A 23563-nucleotide genomic window follows, 5' to 3' on the forward strand; every position below is an offset into this window, starting at 1 on the left:
TTTTGAATGTTGCTCGAACAGTCCACGGGTATACTGCCGCTTCATAGTGTCCAATGGGCACAATATTTCGGCGATCAGACATGTCGCCATTGTCAGGTGCGCTGACGACCTGAGCTCCTGAGGGCGGGCGGCCGACTTAAATCCCCTCCCCCCGCGGGCCATTCTCATCGCCATTCGCAGTCGCGAAGGCGCCGGACTGTGTCGTAGCGTCGATGTGCTTGCTACGTCCACCCTGGTCGTCAGTTCGTACTTCTTGCTGAGAGTCTTCTTAATTACATTCAGTGCCTGGTCCCAAGCCTTGCTGAGACTGTAGTCGCACCAAGGAAGATCTTATCAACCGAGATTGCGGCTACAATCTCAGTAAGGCTTGGGACCCGGCATTGCATGAAATAAAGAAGACTCTCAGCAAGAAGTACGAACTGGCAACCAGGGCAGACGCAGCAAGCACATCGACGCTACGACAGATTCCGACGCCCACGTCTTCGCGACCACCGGCGCGCGGGCGCGGACGGTGAAGAGAGCGGCCCGCGGGGGGGAGGGGATTTAATTCGGCCGCCCGCCCTTTGGAGCTCAATTCGTCAGCGCACCTGACGATGGCGACATGCCTGATCGCCGAAATATTGTACCCGTTGGACACTATGAGCCGGCAGTATACCCGTGGACTGTTCGAGCAACAAATAGGCCGGGAGAAACTGAAGAATCGCATAATATGTTTTGAATGTGTCTGCAGAGATTTTTCTGTTTTCGCTGCTGTAATACCAACGATGTGCACAGCTGGAAGAACGGAATCGTGGAGGCGCATGTGGGACCTCAGTGTGCTGGGTCTGAGCATCTGCACCAGGGAGGCGATCCAGGACATGATCAGCAGAGGCGTCGACAAAGACTTCATCATCCACATCAACGGGTGCGTTTTCTATTGCTTCTGCGTACTGATTTGTTTACTGTTGTATTGCATTATACTTACAACCTGGAATACACTTCTGGACATGTTCCACGGGGGTTATCACATCATAACAAAACTCTATTGTGAACTTTACCCATTATAGATCTAGTTGAACTAAGTGATTGTCCCTTTACAGGGTGAAGAATAACAACTACTACCAGTCACAATAGAGGGTGATTTTATTTAATGGAGGACCGTTTTCGGAATTGTGTCTATCTTCAGCTGGTTGTTACATTCAGTTACATGTTTCAATGCTCAACGCTGCATATCAGTCCAGATGGAGAATCTATTCACCACTTTTTTTTAAATCCATTGACTTTTTTACAGATATATGCCTTTGATACAAAACAGCTTCAGAAGCACATACAGTTACAACATCTAACGAGTTTACGGAGGAAGACAGAGGTTGACTAGTAGTGGTTATTATTCTACGCACTAAATACTCTATTGTTATAGTATTAGCAACAAAGGTTTTTATTATTGTCATTGTTATTGAAACTTAATATCTATTACTCTTGGCTCCCAAATCACATAAATTACTACTTAACTACTACTGAAAGTAAGTTTTCTAGCCGGCCGTCGTGGCCAAGCGGTTCTAGACGCTTCAGTCCGGAACCGCGCGACTGCTACGGTCGCAGCTTCGATTCCTGCCTCGGGCATGGATGTGTGTGATGTCCTTAGGGTAGTTAGGTTTAAGTAGTTCTAAGTTCTAGTGGACTGATGACCTCAGATGTTAAGTCCCATAGTGCTCAGAGACATCTGAACCTTTTTTTTTAAGTTTTCTAAAGCGAAAAGAAAGACGGGCACAGAGAGGGGACGGTAACAAATAAGAGGATGTGTTTGAGTCGAGGGAGAGAGGGAGTATTGTCCACTAACTTTCTCTTTGAAAAGTTTCACAATTAAAAAGTAATAATAAAAAAACAGTAGGTGACCCAGTACAGCACGTATGAAAACCTCCACAGAGAGTGCGATTCCTTTTCCCAACAAAGAAAGCATTTTTTTTAATTATAAGGTTTAAAATTTACAACTGGAACCACCACAAGTATGGCTTCAAAGGTTTATTCAAATAAAACCATTACCGGTTTTGGATTTATTACAAATCCACTTTCAGATGGCTCTTACAGACTTTTTTGCTTTGCTGCTCTGGCCTACTTTCACAGTCATCATTCCGAGCTTTTCGCATTAGATAAACAAAATAATTTTCATTTAACATTCACTAAGCTCACGAAAGACTTTTTTCTGTGATCTTCATAGAAACATATATGGATTTGTTGATAGTTAGTAAAACGTGAAACATGGCAAAAACTAACGTGACGCGTATTTCTGTGTGACGATTTTGTCAGGTATTTATGTTAAACACGTTAGAGTTCTCATTTATTGGCTTGTGGACTTTGGGGTGCCGTTAAATTCTCGGGAAACTGGCTGAACAACGCTGTATTTGTGGCAACAGAGACAAAACGCGAACGTTACTCCTTACTCTGTTTTTATTGGGAAAAACCAATAAACAAGAACATTACTGATGTCGACAAAGTAGTCTAAACAAAACACAGTTTAAGCAAGAAATTCTTATAACAGAAGAATAACAAATAAAACGTTTTCCTTACAAGTCTCTCGCTCGAGAAAGTCCACTAAAGAAAAGACTGTAACAAAACTAATGGAGAGCGGTCGGCACAGCATTACCACAAAATTGTCCAGGGAGGCCAGACTACCGTTACACGGTACTCTTGATTCACGGACCGAAGCTACCACTCCTGACAATCCGGGAATACCAGGAGAGGAGGCACGTGGATATTGCCCCCGGAATGACAGATCCCTAAAAGTCCGGACAGTGTGTCGAACTATCTTTTGGCCAGCGCTCTGTCGGCTTATAAGGCCGGTTGGCACACGAATTTTCTGCGACTATTTTCTTTCAGGTGGGTATCGTAGGAAAATAGTCCGCTCGTTCATAGCAACCTCTGGCTCTGCTGTCGATCCGCGGTGCTCGGGTAGCGACACCTGGAGGCCATTGGCTGAGACACTAGGCTGTTTTTCGTCCCCGGCAAGGCCTCAGTCGTACCGTAAACATCTGCTTTGGTTCACTCTCTGTGATGAAGGCACCCCCCATCTCTGTTCTGTCATGCAGGATGTCTATGTCACAGGTAGACAGGACACACGCTGCAAGCACAACCTCTCTAGGCGTACGTTTTACAGCATCGCACATAGTCAACATTTACAAAACGTAGCTTAGCTTGACGGAAGTAACAGGTACTCGAACATTAGTTTCAAAGACTTTAAAATAAAGAAGTTATTAAGTTACAGGTGCTGTATAGGGCCTCGTATGGCCACAGTAAAATATACCTCTGCTAAAACTCTGAAATTAAGTGAAAGGTCTGTTATCCCCAGAGGTTCAAAGTCAAATATTCTGCGCGTGTTTATGTTTCAAAATTAAGTGCTTATTTGGGCTTTTGATGATGTCTGCAGCATTAGGAGACGAAATGACAGGCGCAGAAACAAGCCTTAGACCGCAAGTAATGCCGTTATAACAATATCGCCAAGGATGTAAAGACCGTTCTTGGTAGCTTGTGATCTCTCAGATATCCTCGCGTGGTTGATTAATGGTGTGCTTGAGGGTGTTGACCTGCGTTGTTGTTTCCTTCATAAATTGAAAAAAAAGAGACTCAGCTAACATCTGGAAGCAGACCATCAGCATGAAATCCTGCCCCGTGTGAGTAAGTGTTTTTCCTCGCTCAGGCTATGGGGCCACAACCCACCGCCCAGCAGCCAGGCGTCCATGTCCGGAGCCACAAAGCAGGCTGTGACGGCGCTGCTCGAAGGCTTGAGGAAGGACCTCGTCGCCAGGAAGAGCTGCATCCGAGTAGGGGTAAGGATGGTTCCTTTGAAAGGGAACGGACGATTTCCTTCCCAATCCTTCCCCAACCCGAGCTTACGCTCCGTCTCTAATGACCTCGTTGTCGACGGGACGTTAAACACTAACCACCACCACCACCGAGTAGGGGTAAGCTCCGACCCGTGTTTCCGCAGAGTTCACCTCTCAAGATTGCCACAGTAGCAACTGCGAGACCTAAAGACGTCACTATTTGCCTAGTGCAAGGGTTGACCGATAAATAACCAGTTTATATGAAATAGCGAGTACCTTTGTTAAGAAGCATTGCGTATATATCCCGAGGTGAGAGGTGCCATGGGAGAATGGTGTACACTTTTACAGACGGCGGTGGTATAACATACGTAAGGTATAAAAGGACAGTGCATTGCCGGAGCTGTCACTTACGTGATTCGTGTGAAAAGGTTTCCCCACGTAGTTATTGAGGCATGATGAGAATTAACAGACGTTGATCGCGGAATGGTGGGTGGAGCTAGACGCAAGGGACACTCCATTTCTGAAATCGTTAGGGAATTCATCATTCGGAATTCCACAGCGTCACGAGTGTGTCGAGACTACCACAGTCCATGCTTCACCCCTCAGCACGGACGACGCAGTGGCCGACGACCTTCACTTAATGACCGACAGCAGCGGCATGTGCGTAGAATTGCCAATGTTAACAGACAAGCAGCTCTGCTTGAAATAAACGCAGGAGTCAATGTGCGACGTGCGACGACCGTATCCGTTAGGACAGTGTGGCCAAATTTTGCGTCGATGGGCTATGGCAGCAGAAGACCGACGCTTGAACCTTTACTAACAGTACGACATCGTCTGCAGCGTCCCTCCTGCTCTCGTGATCATTTTGTAAAATTTTTTGTGGGGAGCATGGGGCTATGTAAGTAGGCTGTTTAGGTTTTTTTTATTGCTAACGCCACGTAGCGCTCTGTATGAAAATCACTGGCTGTGCTGTGTGCAGTCTGTGGCTGGTTTGCATTGTTGTTTGCTATTGTAGTGTTGGGCAGCTGGATGTGAATAGTGCGTAGCGTTGCGCAGTTGGAGGTGAGCCGCCAGCAGTGGTGGATGTGGGGAGAGAAATGGCGGAGTTTTGAGAGCGGATGATCTGGACGTGTGTCCATCAGATGCAGTAAATTTGTTAGACTGGATGTCATGAACTGAGATATATATATATATATATATATATATATATATATATATATATATATATATATATATATATATATATATATATATATATATATATATTACGACTTTTGAACATTATTAAGGTAAATACATTGTTTGTTCTCTATCAAAATCTTTCATTTGCTAACTATGCCTATCAGTAGTTAGTGCCTTCAGATGTTTGAATCTTTTATTTCGCTGGCAGTAGTGGCGCTCGCTGTATTGCAGTAGTTCGAGTAACGAAGATTTTTGTGAGGTAAGTGATTCATGAAAGCTATAGGTTATTGTTAGTCGGGGCCATTCTTTTGTAGGGATTTTTGAAAGTCAGATTGCGTTGCGCTAAAAATATTGTGTGTCAGTTTAATGTTGATCAGAATAGGTAAAGAGCGAAATGTCTGAGTACGTTCAGTTCTGCTCAGCTGTTTGAAAATCAAATAATGTAAGAGGTTTATCAGCACAGAAATTCATTAATTTTTCCAAGGGGACGTTACAATACTTTGCGTCAAGATTCAGGTACCCAAAGACTGGAAAGTTGCACAGGTCACACCAATATTCAAGAAAGGTAGTAGGAGTAATCCACTAAATTACAGGCCCGTATCGTTAACGTCGATATGCAGCAGGATTTTAGAACATATATTGTTTTCGAACATTATGAATTACCTCGAAGGAAACCGTCTATTGACACACAGTCAACATGGGTTTAGAAAACATCGTTCCTGTGAAACACAACTAGCTCTTTATTCACATGAAGTGCTGAGTGCTATTGACAAAGGATTTCAGATCGATTCCGTATCCCTGGATTTCCGGAAGGCTTTTGACACTGTACCACACAAGCGGCTCGTAGTGAAATCGCGTGCTTATGAAATATCGTCTCAGTTATGTGACTGGATTTACGATTTCCTGTCGGAGAGGTCACAGTTTGTAGTAACTGACGGAAAGGCATCCAGTAAAACAGAAGTGATTTCAGGCGTTCCCCAAGGTAGTGTTATAGGCCCTATGCAGTTCCTTATCTATATAAACGATTTTGGAGACAATCTGAGAAACCGTCTTCGGTTGTTTGCAGATGACGCTGTCGTTTATCGACTAATAAAGTCATCAGAAGATCAAAACAAACTGCAAAACGATTTAGAAAAAAATTCTGAATGGTGCGAAAAGTGGCAGTTGACCCTAAATAACGAAAAGTGTGAGGTCATCCACATGAGTGCTAAAAGGAACTCGCTAAACTTCGGTTACACGACAAATCAGTCTAATCTAAAAGCCGTAAATTCAACTAAACACCTAGGTATTACAATTAAGAACAACTTAAATTGGAAAGAACGCACAGAAAATGTTGTGGGGAAGGCTAACCAAAGGCTGCGTTTTATTGGCAGGACACTTAGAAAGTGTAACAGATCTACTAATGAGACTGCCTACACTACGATTGTCCGTCCTCTTTTAGAATACTGCTGCGCGCTGTGGGATCCTTACCAGATAGCCGGCCGCGGTGGCCGTGCGGTTCTAGGCGCTCCAGTCCGGAACCGCGGGACTGCTACGGTCGCAGGTTCGAATTCTTCCTCGGGCATGGATGTGTATGATGTCCTTAGGTTAGTTAGGTTGTAGGACGTATGCGTTGTCGGCGATGAGCGAGGCATGACAGAGTCTCTGACCAGAGAGTAGTATGTCGTTAGTTGTTGCTTGTCGCTAGTCTGCGCTTGTCTGCGCAAGTCGACAGTAGTCTAGAGTAGTCTGCGTGAGTCGGCGGGAGTCGGCATGTGTCGGCTGTGTGCTCTGCTCGGGACTCTGGTCAGGACTCTGGAGCATGAGTATTGTTGTAGAAGGTAAAGAAGCAGCCTTGCGCGTATTTAATAATGTATGTTAATTGTCATTTAATTTGTCCCAAAAAATGCCCCAATAATAATTTTTATAATATAAAGTAACTCTTTTAAAGAAAAGCATTCATTTCAATTTAAAGATTATTTCCAATGCATGATCATTCCTTCCAAGAATCAAAAAAAATATACGCCAGCATTGCACGAAGCTGTGTCGAAAAATTTCTACTTAAGAGCAGATATATTTGCAGTTTTTATTGAGGTAAGAATTTTTTGCGTTTTTAATTCAGAATACAGGGCCGAAGGGCAGCGCTGCTGTCCTCATAAAATTTATCAGGTTAATAACTTTTTTTATTATTTTGGTGTTTAGGAATTTTTCTGTTTCGAACTTAACATTAAATGAGAAAAGAATTTTGTGGGAACATTAAATGTGAATGCATTTCTGCACACAGACTATAAATGGGAGCCAATTTTGTTCAGAGGTTACAATATTAGAAAAATTCATTAAATTTTTAATTTTGTGGGGAGTTTACGCTTGGTTCATGGTTCATGGTCAATTTTCAATCATATATATATTTTTTGTGGGGAGGTTAAAAGGTTTAAGTAGTTCTAAGTTCTAGGGGACTGATGACCTAAGATGTTAAGTCCCATAGTGCTCAGAGCCATTTGAACCATTTTGAACCTTACCAGATAGGACTGACGGAGTACAGCGAAAAAGTTCAGAGAAAGGCAGCACGTTTTGTACTATCGTGAAATATGGGAGAGAGTGTCACAGAAATGATACAGAATTTGGGCTGGAAATCATTAAAAGAAAGGGTTTTTCGTTGCGACGGAATCTTCTGACGAAATTCCAATCACCAACTTTCTCCTCCGAATGCGAAAATATTTTGTTGACACCGACCTACATAGGGCGGAACGATCACCACGATAAAATAAGGGAAATCAGAGCTCGTACGGAAAGATGTACGTGTTCATTCTTTCCGCGCGCTATACGAAATTGGAATAACAGAGAATTTTGAAGGTGGTTCAATGAACTGTCTGTAGTGTCGGTAGCTGGACCGACACTGTGAAGTGGATTGCTGAAAAGGAATGCTAAACTAATGCGGTAGCCGATAGTGCAAGGCATACAGCAGACGGGCGTGAAGTCTGGAACATGAGAACTTATAAATGAATACGAAGAAAAGTATGTAGATGCTTTTTACTTAACTTTTCTTTATTCCTTGGAATACATCTCTCTTGAATACTGGTAAGCTATAGGCACTGATACAAATGGCTCCTTGTTAGTTCGTAGCCATTAACTTCTGATGGCTATTCTGTCTCTCGGCTAATGAGAGAGAAAGGCTTCGTACAACTGGGCGATAGCTAGGTTCGCATACAACTGGGCGGTAGCTAGTCTCTCGTACAACTGGGGTCGAGTCCACTCTCGTATCACGAGACCTGCCTTGGTGGTGGCGCTAGGTCTGCGATCACAGTGGCGACACGCGGGTCCGACATGTACTACATGGACCGCGGCCGATTTAAACTACCACCTAGCAAGTGTGGTGTCTGGCGGTGACACCACATTCCTCCCCCGCAAATCGGCGAACGGTCGTGTAATAAGGCTTCCGCCCGCCGTGGGGAGGACCACATGTTGACGTATGCGAGGAGGTGGGGAGCCTAACAACAGGCGAGGCTGTGCCACCCGCACCCGGCCATCCGGTCCGAGGGGAGCTAGGAAACGCCTGCAAAACTAGTCCAGGGTGCACGTCAACATGCGGTGTATGCGCCCGTGAGAAGACATGAGGGACCGAAGGGTCTATTTCCATGGCGTCGGGGTAGCCGACGCGCGATGACGTCATGTGGTCCGGAGCGGGCTGGAGTTCCATGGCGGAGGACAGCTGGTCACGGGAAGCGATCGGCGGCGCGTGACCCTGGGAGGCGCCTGGCGGCTGCAACGAAGCGTCGAATGCGGTCGGCGCCGGCGGCGGCTGCTGCTGCGGCGGCGGCGGCGGCGCGTCGCCATGGGGCAAAATGGAAGGCATCGTCGGTAACACCTGGGGATGAGGCGAGCCAGTAGATGGGTCCCCAGGGCGCTGACCGGACGGCACCGTCGCTGAAAGCAGACGGGGAGCGGCAGAACCCGAGCGAAGACAGAGGCGCAGCTGATTGAGATGCCGACGCACCTCACCAGAGGCCCCCAAAACCAAATACATCGCGCGGCCGAGGCAGCGAAGAATGCGCCCTGCGAGCCAACGCCGTGAACCTCGATAGTTGCGATAAAATACAACGTCGCCTGGAGCAAAAGCAGGAGTCTGCCGCTGCACAGGAACCTGATGCGGCGGATGCAGCAAAGACATCAAGGTGCGATGAGGACGACCGTGGAGCAACTCAGCCGGCGAGCGACCATCTCGGGGCTGAGAGCGATACGAAGACAAAAAGAGCAACAATGCGTCCTCCCGAGAATGCGACTCTTTCAATTGCAACATCTGTGACTTGAAAGTCCGGACCAATCGTTCCGCGGCACCGTTGGACTGAGGCGAAAACGGCGCGGAAGTCAGATGTTGAATACCATTGGCCTGGCAGAAAGACTGGAATTCTACGGACATGAATTGTGGGCCATTGTCGGAAACAATAGTCTGCGGAAGACCTTCAATGCAAAAGATAGCAGACAACGCTTGGATGGTGGCGGAGGACGTCGTGGAAGACATCCGAACAACAAAAGGAAAATTACTGAAGGCGTCGACCAGAACCAACCATCGAGCATTCCAGAACGGACCAGCAAAATCAATGTGCAAGCGTTGCCAAGGGGAAGTGGCTTTTGGCCACGCAAAGACTTTCCGCGGCGGTGCGGACTGGTGTTCGGCACACGCCGGGCACGAAGAACACATATTCGTAATCGCAGCATCGATTCCGAACCAAGTACAGTGCTGACGAGCAAGTTGTTTCGTTCGCACTATACCCCAATGTCCTTGATGAAGAAGCCGTAAAACAGAGGACTGTAACGAACGTGGGACCACGACTCTGGACTGATCATTATCAGAACGCAACAACAAAACACCACGTCGAACAAAAAGTCTCTCCTTGTGAGCAAAAAATCGGCGAACCAACGGATCCTCGATCCGAGACTTTGACAAAGGCCATTGCGTAGCAACAAAACGTAAAACAGTAGCAAGGACAGGGTCAGCAGCTGTGGCTGTAGCGACACGACGAAAATCAATCGGAAACGAGTCGACCACTTCATCGGTTTCCGAATCAATGAACATGCAAGCAAGTTCGGAAGAATCGAATGCTTTATCCGCAGCAACAGGCAAACGGGACAACGCATCGGCGTTTCCGTGCTTAGCAGTGGACCGATACAAGATATCGTAGCGGTACTGCGAGAGGAAAATAGACCAGCGAATGAATTTCTGCGCTGTACGTGGAGGTACAGGCTTGGTCGGATGAAAAAGCGACGTCAAAGGTTTGTGGTCTGTGATGATGGTAAAGTGACGACCATACAAGAAATCATGGAACTTAGTAACACCAAACACGAGAGCCAAAGCTTCTTTCTCTATCTGTGAATAATTGCTTTGCGCAGACGAGAGCAATTTGGACGCAAAGGCAATAGGGCGATCATGGGAGCCAACTTTGTGCGCAAGCACAGCACCGATCCCGAAATCCGATGCATCTACCATCAACAAAAGGGGTTTCTGGGGATCGAATGGCGTAAGGCAAGTATTAGAAAGCAACGCCGATTTCAACTGGCGAAAGGCGCGTTCACATTCCGTCGTCCAGACGAACGGAACACCTTTACGGCGTAAGCGATGAAGCGGAGCTGAAATGGAAGAGGCATTGCGCACATATTTATGGTAATAATTAATTTTACCCAACACACTCTGTAGCTGTTTGATATTTTGAGGGGACGGCAAGTCTTGTATGGCACGGAGGTGCTCTGGACTCGGATGTATGCCTTGGGCATTAATGACATGTCCCAGGTATGGTAAGTCACGAGCAAAAAACACACATTTGTCCTTCCTCAAGCGAAGACCATTTTGCCGCAAGACCTGAAATAATGTTCGTAAATTCGCAAGATGATCTTCTTCTGTCTGTCCGGAGATCACTATATCGTCCAGATAGTTTGCTGCAGTAGGGACCGACGCACAAATAGTTTGTAAATATTGCTGAAACAAGGCAGGGGCGGATGCACACCCGAATGGCAGTCTTTTGAAGCGGTACAATCCAAGATGCGTGTTAACCACCAATACGCGCTGGGATTCGTCGTCCACCGGTATTTGCAAGTACGCATCGGCTAGGTCCAACTTTGAAAAATATTTTCCCGGGCACAGTTTAGCAAAAAGATCTTCCGGGCGGGGCAAAGGAAAAGTAGCAGTCACTAGCTGTGGATTCACTGTGGCCTTGAAGTCCACGCAAAGTCTCAATTTTCCGGAAGGTTTTGGCAAAATGACTAAGGGTGAGGCCCAGAGAGAAGCTTGCACACGTTCAATTACACCCTGTGATTCGAGATCGTGTAACGTTCTTGCGACCTCATCACGCAATGCGTGGGGAACATTGCGCGCCCTGAAAAATTTCGGTTGCGCGTTTACCTTCAGTTCTAAATGTGCTGCATAGTTTTTAGCGCAACCTAAGCCCGGTGCAAAAATGTCTGCAAATTCGTCACACAGCCGGGAAACACTGTCTGTAGGCACAGTCTGATTCACTGATAGGACCTGATTTACAATAGACATGTTAAACAACTTAAATAAATCTAAACCAAACAAGTTCACTGCAGAAGAAGAACGAAGAACGTAAAATGACACAAGTTTTGCTTGTCCCTTGTATGTTGCAAGAAGGCTGCACTGTCCTAACACAGGAATTTTCTGTCCGGAATATGTAGTTAGCTTAACATTTGCGGAACGCAACGGAGGTGCGCCCAGTTGTTTGTATGTGTCGTGATTGAGCAATGAAACTGCAGCTCCGGTATCGAGCTGGAATGGTATCCCTTTGCCTTCAAAGTCTAAGTCCACAAAAAGTTTATTGTCCTGCTGACGACAAGAGCGACTGTTGTGGGCAATTGGAACAGACACTGGTACAGAATCACTTGCTAATTGACGTGATTTCCGGCGACGTCGACGCACAGTTTTTGTGGGACGAACACAGTTACTGTTAGAGAAAGTGTCACCGGACGAAGCGGAATTAACGACATGAATGTCCATAGGCGAAGGTCCACGAGCCTGAGTGTCCTTGGTTCGATTCCGGCGCGAAGCAAAGGGCCTGGAATGATTTTGATTGTCTGATCTGAGCTTTTTCTGGCAAACACTTTGAACATGTCCTTTCTTATTGCAGAAAAAGCAAATAGCTTGGCGTGACGGGCAATGTTCACGCGAATGTCTAGTAGCACACCGCGGGCATGATTTCACTGCATTTGCGGGCTGGCGCGGCACACCTGGCTTAGCACGCGGCGGTCGCTGTGTGTCCGTGCGCGAGGCCCGGTTACCGGGCCGCGCTGCGCGTCCAGCGGGCCGGTTAATGTTACACACGGCTGGCGAAGTTTCAAAAGATTCCTGAGCACAGTCCAGTGTGTCCTGTCTATCCAATATGTCTATCACTTGTTGAAGGGAGGGATTAACTAGTTTCAAAATTTGCTCCCGTATGCGAACATCAGAAACGTTCTGTGCAATTGCATCACGCACCATTGTATCTGAATAAGAAAGACCACAGTCACATTCAAAGGCACAGTCCCTAGTAAGTCCTTGCAATGTTGCTACCCACTCCCTATTAGTTTGACCTGCCGTACGTTTTGTACGAAAAAACGTATACCGTTTTGCAACCACATTAACTGTTTCTTTGAAATAGGCATCTAATGCAGACAAAATTTCCTCGTATGACAAAGTTGCTACGTCGCGGCGGGGAAACAATTTCACTATCACACGGTATGTGGACACACCGACACAAGAAAGCAAAAACGGCTGCCGCTCATTACCTTGAATTCTGTAGGCAGCAAGATGAAATGCAAACTGACGAGACCACTCTTGCCAGGTCTCGTCGGCTGCCACGTATGGTCGAAAGGGAGGTGCAACAGCGTTCAGTGGCAGCGGTAGCGAAGAAGCGGCGGCGGCCGCATCGGTTTGAATGGTACGTTGACCCTGGACGAGCTGTCCAAGGGCATCCAGTAACGCCTGCGTCTGCTGAGTCTGCAAGCGATAAAATTCGGACAGTACATCTGGAGAATGTGGCGAAGCCATGACACAATTAAATGTAAGCAATCAGAAAACGTGAAAGCGGCGCCAATGTGGCAAAGGAATTAATACAAACTCTTTATCTCGTCGCCATATGTAGTGTCGGTAGCTGGACCGACACTGTGAAGTGGATTGCTGAAAAGGAATGCTAAACTAATGCGGTAGCCGATAGTGCAAGGCATACAGCAGACGGGCGTGAAGTCTGGAACATGAGAACTTATAAATGAATACGAAGAAAAGTATGTAGATGCTTTTTACTTAACTTTTCTTTATTCCTTGGAATACATCTCTCTTGAATACTGGTAAGCTATAGGCACTGATACAAATGGCTCCTTGTTAGTTCGTAGCCATTAACTTCTGATGGCTATTCTGTCTCTCGGCTAATGAGAGAGAAAGGCTTCGTACAACTGGGCGATAGCTAGGTTCGCATACAACTGGGCGGTAGCTAGTCTCTCGTACAACTGGGGTCGAGTCCACTCTCGTATCACGAGACCTGCCTTGGTGGTGGCGCTAGGTCTGCGATCACAGTGGCGACACGCGGGTCCGACATGTACTACATGGACCGCGGCCGATTTAAACTACCACCTAGCAAGTGTGGTGTCTGGCGGTGACACCACACTGTCTGCCAGGCACTTGAATGTGATTTCCAGAGTATCCATGTAGATGTAGATGTAGGTCGTCCCAAGTCTGACCACCGCAAGGGTGGATCACTGTATTGTGGACCAAGCAGTTCATAACCTCTACACATCTGCGTCTGCCATCCGACAACGAGTAATGGGCTTCAAGAAAAATGGTGTGCCTTCCCCGCACCATTGGTGGGGAACAGCAGCAGCTTGACTAGGAATTTATCGTCCCATGCGTACACTGCCGTTATCAGCGCTGCATAAGCGGCTGCGTTTGGAGTGCCGCAGTGAGGACGAAGCATGGAACACTTATGAATGGAATTAGAATTATATTAATACCTTCAGCTGCTGACGGGCATTGATATATAACGACGGGGACAGGTGAAAATGTGTGCCCCAACCGGGACTCGAACCCGGGATCTCCTGCTTACATGGCAGATGCTCTATCCACCTGAGCCACCGAGGGCACAGAGGTTAGTCCGACTGCAGGGAATAAATTGCTCACGTCTCCCGCGAGACCCACATTCTTACCTTATATGTCCACACTACATTCATAGTATCCCACCCCAACACATCCATTACTCATGGAAGACATTCTAACCAAGTCCCGTAAGAGTTCGGTGAGTGTGTGTGCATCCGCACAGAAGAAGAAGGTCATAAGTATTGCCAGAACTATATACTTATATGGATACGGACATGTCCGAAAAAAACAGACACCATATCTATGTAAATATACTTATGTATGGCGTCGCACTGTGTTCATGACAAAGATTGGTTCTGCACTACCCTGGATTACCACCGCCGGTGAGTCTGATGACGACCTATGAAGATATCTCTTTCTTATAATGTGCTGGAGAGGCACAGCGGTGTGCCTCGTGGGGTCAGTGTGTGTGGAGCCAATGCGTATGACTTCAGATCATGGCTGAGGGAACTCTGACAACACGACTTTGTGTCACGGTCATCCTGCGTCCTCGAGTGTTACCCGTCAAGCGACATTAGGGATTCTTGGTTCAAATGGCTCTGAGCACTATGGGACTTAACGTCTGAGGTCATCAGTCCCCTAGAACTTAGAACTACTTAAACCTAACTAACCTAAGGACGCCACAAACATCCATGCCCGAAGCAGGATTCGAACCTGCGACCGTGGCGGTCGCGCGGTTCCAGACTGAAGCGCCTAGAACCGCACGGCCACACCGGCTGGCATTAGGGGTTCTCTTTGAGATGGTGAGGTACTCCCTGAGTTAGCAAGATTCCCAAATCTCAGCCCGATGTCAACTCCGTCCCAGCGTCAGTATACAAAAATCCAGATTTTTTTATAACGGCTGTGGGCCACCTTGAGAGGATACAGCGGTTTTGTGACACCCTTCCCAATAGACTCAGTACATGCAGCCAGGCAGAAAGCAGTACAACGTCACACTGATAAGTGTGCTCATACTGCCAACTTCTTTGCAAACTTGGCATGATTTTGTAAGCTTTGAAATAACATTCCATACTCTCTCTACAAAGAAGTTTTCATTTCTTGTTCTCCTCCGCTTGTAGGTGCTTCCGTTTTTGTCAGGCATAAATCATGTCATAGCATAGCCTCCGGAGAAAAAAGAGTATAAATTAAATTATCGATACTCAACAATGGAAGCGCTATATGCGCTCTCAGAATAGTTATTTGTAGTATCTTTGTCATATGCTACAAAAGGGATGAACGCTTTTTGTTTCATTGTCTTTTTGGTTCTGATGTTCTAGCTGACGGACGCTTATTGTTCACGGTCTATAACGGATACAATTATCTGTAGTAATACTAGTAATATTTTGAATATATATGAAACTACGGCTTATAAAATTGTATTTTTGTCAGTAGCAAGTACCTCTCCTTCCCATGATTTAGTTACGTAATAATTAAATGTTGCCGTATCCATTTTGTATAGGATCATTGTTGTAGCGACGCCATTAATGATAAAAATGGTATGAGCCATTTTAAGTCATTTAATGCTTAAAGTATTAAAAAGAATAATCTCATAAATACAAAACGGCGTCTTTTAATATTTTCCAATTCATTTTTGGCCAGAGGTACAGTTTTATTGAGAGTAATTTCTATAAATGTGTACGCTGCCATTGCACATAGGCAACTATCCTGGAGTATCAAGCCTCACAGAAAAAATAATTAAGCATTGTGTTTAATTGGCTTATCGCGTAATAGTAAAGAAAGTTTTTTTTTAATCCATCGTGAGTAAGACGGATGTCTTCACGTTGGAATATGTATGATACTTCTGCCGATAGCGCCGTGAGAAAATTTAGGCGTGGCTTTCAACAAACATACAAAAGAATTTTTAACAAAACATTTCATTCAATTATCAGAATATTCTCTTTCAAAAAAAAAAGTTACGCGATAATATTAGCATTTCATGCTTATCATTAACGCAAATCATATACTTGCACTAGGAAGTATCTAACACTCCCCCAGTCGTTTGTTTTGTTACGGTTTTCTGTGTGTGTAATTTTATACCTCGCTATTGAGTAGTTTCGAAACACGCAGACTTAGTCTATCTATCAGTTTCTTACTACGCAACGGATTTTGCTGTCTTTAAGGTTGGCCCTGTCACTCATAAATATCCCCCCCCCCTTTCAAGGAGATGTATAGAGCACAATATATGTAAGACAGTAACTGTTCCAAAATACATCATGAAACATGGAATTATCTGGTGTACTGTTACCGTCATTGTGAGGACAACCAAATACGCAGTCTCGTGCCCTGCTGATACAGATCAGCTACTTACTCTGAACGTTACTTAGTAAGCACCAAACATACCAACAAATCGCATGGTGAAAGGTATACTGTGCTTCTACTGAAAGAACAAATTCTAGTCTTCACTATACAATTTACTTGAAATAAAACCCATTCAATCAAAATGAACAATAAACAAGCTACAAAACGTTCAACGGACACATGAAAACAGGTAGTAACTGCAGTAAACTAGTATTTGTTGCCTAATTCTGCCCAGCAGTGAATAACGCGATCTGAGAATCTCTACACGGAATGACTGACTTCGCTTCCGTACTGAAAACTAGGAGAATCTACTCCAATTGACGTGAAACCTCAGTGGAGAAACTTTTACAGGTGATCCCAGCAATTTAAACTATCTGCCCTTATGCCGATCGGGGGGGCTACTTCACTGTCTCAGATAATGTGCTGGTGGAGTGCAGTGACGACTCTCGTAATGTCGTAGAGTGCAAGCAAGGTTGAAGTTTCGCAATGTTTTGAGTGCGCTGAAACCTAAACCCTCAGACAGGAGACTGCCGTCCACAAACTGCTAAGTCCAAATTCTGTTTAAATAGCTTCACTACCAACAACAAACGTAAGACGAGAACTCACAGTCAAAGGCGGGAACGTCTTGAATACAAGTGCATAATAGAGAAAGAGCTCCCCCAGATAACCGTATGCCAGGCGCAAGACGAAAACTCCCAGCCCAAGAGGCGAAGTTCACACCTGTTTTAAACGAAGAACAGTGTTCAGTACGCTAGCTAACGCCTGTAGCAGAAGTCCTACCTATCCCGGGAACTCTGACATAAGTCTTCCGAGTTCGGAGACTCAGACAGAAGTTCCCTTCTCCAAAAGTGCTGGCTCTCCAGCTCACCGCTCATTACCTCTCCTCTAAGTAAGGACGGGTGAATCATAATCTTAGCACCCCCTCTTCGTACTCCCACTCCCCTCACTCCGGCCAACCACAAACACAAGTTAGACATCTCCCTTGGAAACGTCTATAGCAAATATTTTCTCCCATCTCGTCATACAAATACACCAATCGGAAACATCTACGTTAAAATCTTAGGAAACAGGTACAGCGACCGAGAAACCAGTGTCCCCACTGAGTGTTGCTTAGCCACGCAACATTAAATCCGATCATCCAACATACAAGTGAAATTCAGTTATTAGCAACAAGATGTACTTGACCATGTCAATCATTTCCTATTTTAGTAATAAAACGGAAATTCGCTTATCAAATGATATCAGAACTCAATCTAAGTACATGTCAAAGCGTGGGTCGAAAGAATCGTAATGGGCAAAATTTTGCCACTTTCTATTTTTGTTTTTTTGTTTTTTGAGTCATCAATCTTCTGACTGTTTTGATGCTGCCCGCCACGAATTCCTCTCCTGTGGCTACCTCTTCATCTCAGAGTAACACCTGCAACCTACGTCCTTAATTATTTGCTGGACTTATTCCAACCGCAATCTTCCTCTACAGTATTTGCCCTATACAGCTCCCTCTAGTACCAAGGAAGTCATTCGCTGATGTCTTAACAGATGTCCTGTCATCCTGTCCCTTCTCCTTGTCATTGTTTTCCACATATTCCATTCCTCTCCGATTCTGCGCAGAACCTCCTCGTTCCTTACATTATCAGTCCACTTAACTTTCGATTCTCTTCTTTTCCGGTTTTCCCAGAGTCCATGTTTCACAACCATACAATCATGTGCCCCAAACGTACATTCTCAAAAATTTCTTCCTCAGATTGAGACCTGTGTGTTTGATATTAGTAGACTTCTGTTGGCCAGACATGCCCTTTTTGCCACTGTTAATCTGCTTTTGATCTCCTCCTTGCTCCATCCGTCAGTGGTTATTTTGCTGCCTAAATAGTACAATTCCTTAACATAATCTACTTCGCGACCATCAGTCCTGATGTTAAGTTTTTCGCTGTTCTCATGTTTGCTGCTTCTCATCACTTTCGTTTTCTTAGATTTAATCTCAGTCTATCTTCTGTGCTCATTAGACTGTATTCCATTTAGCAGATCATGTAATTCTTCTTCATTTTCACTCAGGATAGCACTGTCATCAACGAATCGTATTATTGATATCCTTTCACTTGAATTTTAATCCCACACTTAAACCTTTCTTTTATTTCCAACATTGCTCCTTCGATGCCGTCTTACAAGTACAATAAAATAAAACCTATGGTAACTTAACCAATTGTGGGAGTCTCTTGACTGTTGTCTTTGGTTTATCAGATGCATACACTTTCTACTAATGCTGCAGTTTTATTGTACCTAATATGTAGCCATACTTTAGGGCGGAGTCTACTATGTTCGTTAGCACACGTATAATTCATCACAGCTCCGGAAGAGTTAATGCTATTTTTTTGCGTTGTGGAGTTATGTGGTAGCATGGTATACTCTTATTTCTAATCACTTCACTGTTCTCTGTACCGCAGATCGGATGCCTATAAGCCATATCTTAAATTCACTTCACCTCTCAGATTTTCAGGACTCCTTCCACACAACATTTTTTATGCTCCAGTCCAAAGATATATATATATATACTCCCCTCAGCCGTATCTGAATTTCGACAATATTACTTTTACCTTTTTTATTGTGTGCGAATTATATACTAAAATCCTAGGGATAAAACCAGTACAAAACTGCAGTCAATGATCATCAGAGTATTATTAAATTGCAAGTCCATTTTTTTCTAGAATATACTTACTAAAATTGATAAGGTTTAGTATCTACATTATACAGTCCTTAACAGTACCGAAAAAATACTGCCACAAAACTGCACTGTTTCATTTATTATTTTCCCCTTTTCAGTGTACATTTCTAGCTCCTCCATCTGTTTCTGAGCCGTTTGGAGTAGTAAAGGTCATTTAAGGAAACTGAGCGACTTGTGTTTTGTGTATACCTGTTACAAATTCGTGTGTTTTATAAATCTATTTACTTGTAATGGAATTGCCTATGGGAGCACATAATTTTATATGCTTCAGGTTGACCATGTTTATCCGTTTGACGATGTCTATTATTCTTTAAGCCAGGTTAATATTAACGCTATAGTCTACAGTGATGATACCATTATTGAGATGTTTTGCAGTTTTATCTGAGATTTTTTTTAACACGGTACGCCTGCATATTTATTGTAATTATTTTTCTGTATACTGAGAGGGAAATTTTTTTGCTCTATTTTTTGCCACACAGAGTTAATCTTTGTTTGATATTACCCATTAGTGATAGCAACCTTATTGACAATTTACGTACCTAGATTGAAATCTTTTGGGTTCAAACAAACTTTGCCCTTTTTGAGGATGTATCTTGAATGCATATACTTCACGAGAGTTTGTATTTGTAAAGTTCATAACTATGTTGGAGTCTCTTGCGTTTGGCTTTCTCCACACTTTAGCGGCCAGTTTGTTGTTAGATACAGCTAGTGTCATACTCGGGTAACTGAGAGCTCTGTTTTATTCTTATTCTGTATTTTCCGAAACAACACAGGGACGGTTTATCATGGCACATTAGCGCACGGCTGTTTATCGACCTCGACAACTTTGAAAACAAACCAAAAATATATCAACATAGTGGCAGTGACCTCTCTGTTTGCCACATGTCAAGAAAGTGGAATAATTGAATCATTCGGAGCATTTGCTATAATTTACCCTGTATTATCAATTCTTAAGTAGAAGAATTTTGCTACCTTGGAAGCAATGAAACCATGACTGCAAACGCATGAGGAAGTAATAAACAGACCATCACAGGAAAAGAAGACGTTCCTCTCAAAAGGAATCTGCTTTTATCAATCATAGGCTCTTATTTAAGGAATGAAGATATTTCTGAGAATATAGGCCTGAGCACAACACAGTATGGAAATGAAACATGGACTATGGGAAAATCACAAAATAAGAGCTTCAAAGTATTTGAAATGTGGTGATGCAGAAGGATGGTGAAAAATAAGTACACTGAAAACCGATGAGGAAGTTGTCCATAGATCAGCCGAGGAAAAGAGTAAAGGGCCAAAAACGGTTGGGGAAGTTTGGGATTGGAATATAACAAACGAATAATTGGGGACGTTGGATGTAAGTATAGCCCTGCTCTGTCATGAAGCGGCCCGCACAAGAGAAGAATTCGTGCGAGGGCGCAGAAGACACTGCTGATAAAAAGAAAAAAGAAGAAAAACATCATCTTCAAGCGGTAGAGGGCTAAAACAGGGGAACTCTAAAGTAGGCTCATCTAATGATATTCATGAATATTTTGATGAGTGGAAGGAACGAATACAGTTGAATTATGACTCATCTGAGTCCTATTTCTCGATTAATCACCACTAATTGAACATACACAACTAATATCGATATCCTGCTACACTCACTATTAGTTAGTTTTGTGTTTCATTGATCATTTGCTCGATTAATCATAATGATGTGGAACTCGTCATTTTATACTCAAATCGCAAATTAATTTGTAAATATGACTACATACTGACTATTTAAAGGCTTTTTTTTTTAAAGCTACAGATCTGATTTAGTAATTCCTACCCACCACCCTCTACACATTACAATACTAGAAATTATTCTACGAAACAGACGCAGTTGTCAAGAAAAAAAAATTTCCAGATTGTTTTCAAATTTTGCTGTTCTGCCTGTTCAAAATGGCTCTGAGCACTATGGGACTTAACATCTGAGGTCATCAGTCCCCTAGAACTTAGAACTATTTAAATCTAACTAACCTAAGGACATCACACACATCCAAGCCAGAGGCAGAATTCGAAACTGCGACCGTAGCGGTCGCGCGGTTCCAGACTGAAGCGCCTAGAACTGCTCGGCCACACCGGCCGGCGCTGTGCTGCCTGTCAGACATTTTATATCACTGAACTAAGTTGTTTCAGCAGCTCCAAAATGTGTTTTTTCCAGTTTAAATTCTCACCAATATGGACACCTAAAAATTTTGAAGTTTCCACTCTATTTATTAGCTCCTCACCATGTGTTACACTCTTCATTCTTATGGTACTGAACTGAATATGTTACGTCTTTTTGAAATTTATAATGATATCATTCGCACAAAACCAGTCAATGATACTTTTCAGAACATTGTTTATCGTTTCTTCTGTGCCGTATACATGCTTGGATCGATTACACTCCTAGTGTCATCCACAAAAAGAAAACCTAATCCTTCTTGGTGTGTTTTAGACCGAAGAGCGTTTACGTATATGAGGCACAATGAAGTATGATATGCATTTAGACAGTACGTGTTGAATTCCGTTTGTAAGGCGGACATATGACGTTATTTGGCAAATGGCATTGAGACGAGAGGTTGGGTCTTATATCCCCATCCCACGACATTTCCAAAATAATTGATATTCTTCTGTGGACCATATAACAAAGATGCGTTTCGAAATTGGATTGACGACTATTTAAACCTTAAAACAAATTGCCTTCTTCACACTTGCTATAGAGAAAAGAAGATGCTTTCAGTTCTTTCGAGAGACCCTCAAACAACAAAGATAGTTTTCAAACTTAGCTTGATGGCTGCTTAAACCTTAAAAACGAATTGACTTCTTCATACTTTATTGAGAAAAGATTGCACCGTAAGAACCCCAGAATGTATATGATAATGGAGAATATAATAAGGTTAATTCCTATATGGTGCTCATCTCAAATGAAACTCTTACAACTGTTTAAAATAACCTACAAGAACTTTGGCGCATGAATAGTAAAAGCTGCAGGGCAGCAATTACTGTTTATACTCACTCCTTTTCTTTACAGCAAATATCTCCTGGATAGGTGAAGACAGATTTTTTTGATAGAACTAAGCACTACACGGATGATATGTACAACAAATTGCCCTACCTGGAATTAGAAGCTATAGCGAACGCTGTCATCTTCACGTTGTCCCAACACCCGATAGTACAGGTAAAGCTTATTTTGTTCTATGAAACCCGCAGACGTGCACTAGTTCACACAAGCTCATGTTATTGTTTTTTTTTCTATATGTCGTGGCTACTGTGCACTGAAAATTCTAATTTTTTGTGTATTTCTTCCACACTTCACCTTCCGCTTCGTTTTATCTCGCCAATTCAACAGTGAAAACGAGGAGACCGATGATTTTTTGTTCCAGGTTCATAATATTCTAATGCACCCGACCGCTGATGCGATGTAGAAGGGATTCGCCGTGGCAAAGTGCAGATAAATGCTCTGGATTTTCGTTTCAGATAAATTGCTTTCTGTTTTGCAGTTATGTTATTTGGATATGGAATACGTGTCTCTTAATAATCTTGCTTGAGGATGCAGTGGTAAAAAATTATGAAATGGTACTTAAAAATAAATTATTTTAGAGTTTCATGTTTTTATTTGTTAGATGATTAGTACAGTGAACTTACTTTTTCGTGGTCACTCGAGATAATACACGTACAGAATATAAGTATTCTTCTTAATTAATATGTCGGTGAAATAATGCCAACTTGGTTGCAATTGATTGAATATTTGACTGTTAACGACATAAATACGACTACACAACTTTCTGCAGACGATCGAGAGATCATTAACCATAGCGAAAATGATTTACAAACTGTCATTTTGATGAATGAAATAGTTAATGATTACAGACTGAATATCTCTGGTGCTAAGACAACAACTGTTGATTTTTCTGACCCTAGATCAGCGAATGAAAATCGAAATAAGTAGTCATACCACTGTATAAGTTAACCATTTCTACTAGTTAGGCTATGGCATCATGTTTGGCGCCACTGTTGATGCATCTCGATCGATACGAAAACAAATTTAGCCTCTGGGAGGTGTGACAACGAGCGCTTAAGCGTCCCTGGGCTGCAGTAACAGACTGAATAATTTCTTTTACCCCACCATACATTTTTCAACCTTTTCGTCATATGCGGTGTTTGCAGGCATACATACACTTATCACTGTTTTCGACTGTGGTTTCGTGTGTATATTCTCTGTGGTGATCTGCTCATAGAGCTGTTCATAGTGCTCGTAGTTTTCACGCATTCGTATTGTTCGTTATTAGACCTACTCCTGCAGTACCCCTATTTTGTTTTTTGTTGAATATCCTGTATTCACCTAACCATACATCCTACGCTTCCTGCCACTGTTCTTCTCTTACTCACTAAATCTAACTTCTAGTTATCAATTAATCTTTTAAAGTTCGCTAACTTACCGACCGGAATAGAAACTGGACTAGAGGATCTGTCATT

General features: G+C 43.6%; 1 protein-coding gene and 1 non-coding gene across 2 annotated transcripts; one reads left to right on the forward strand and one right to left on the reverse strand.

Annotated features, from left to right (window-relative positions):
- Window positions 1-764: 764 nt before the first annotated feature.
- On the forward strand, window positions 765-22635 carry LOC124712091 (dehydrogenase/reductase SDR family member 11-like). Its single transcript, XM_047242388.1, has 3 exons — window positions 765-904; window positions 3674-3803; window positions 22588-22635. The coding sequence occupies exons 1-3, from the start codon at window positions 765-767 to the stop codon at window positions 22633-22635; spliced, it is 318 nt and encodes a 105-aa protein (XP_047098344.1).
- On the reverse strand, window positions 14003-14077 carry Trnat-ugu. The gene has a single exon. It is a non-coding gene; the product is annotated as a tRNA-Thr (tRNA).
- Window positions 22636-23563: the final 928 nt, after the last annotated feature.

This window comes from Schistocerca piceifrons, chromosome 8 (genome assembly GCF_021461385.2).
Source record: "Schistocerca piceifrons isolate TAMUIC-IGC-003096 chromosome 8, iqSchPice1.1, whole genome shotgun sequence".
Lineage (NCBI taxonomy): Eukaryota > Metazoa > Arthropoda > Insecta > Orthoptera > Acrididae > Schistocerca > Schistocerca piceifrons.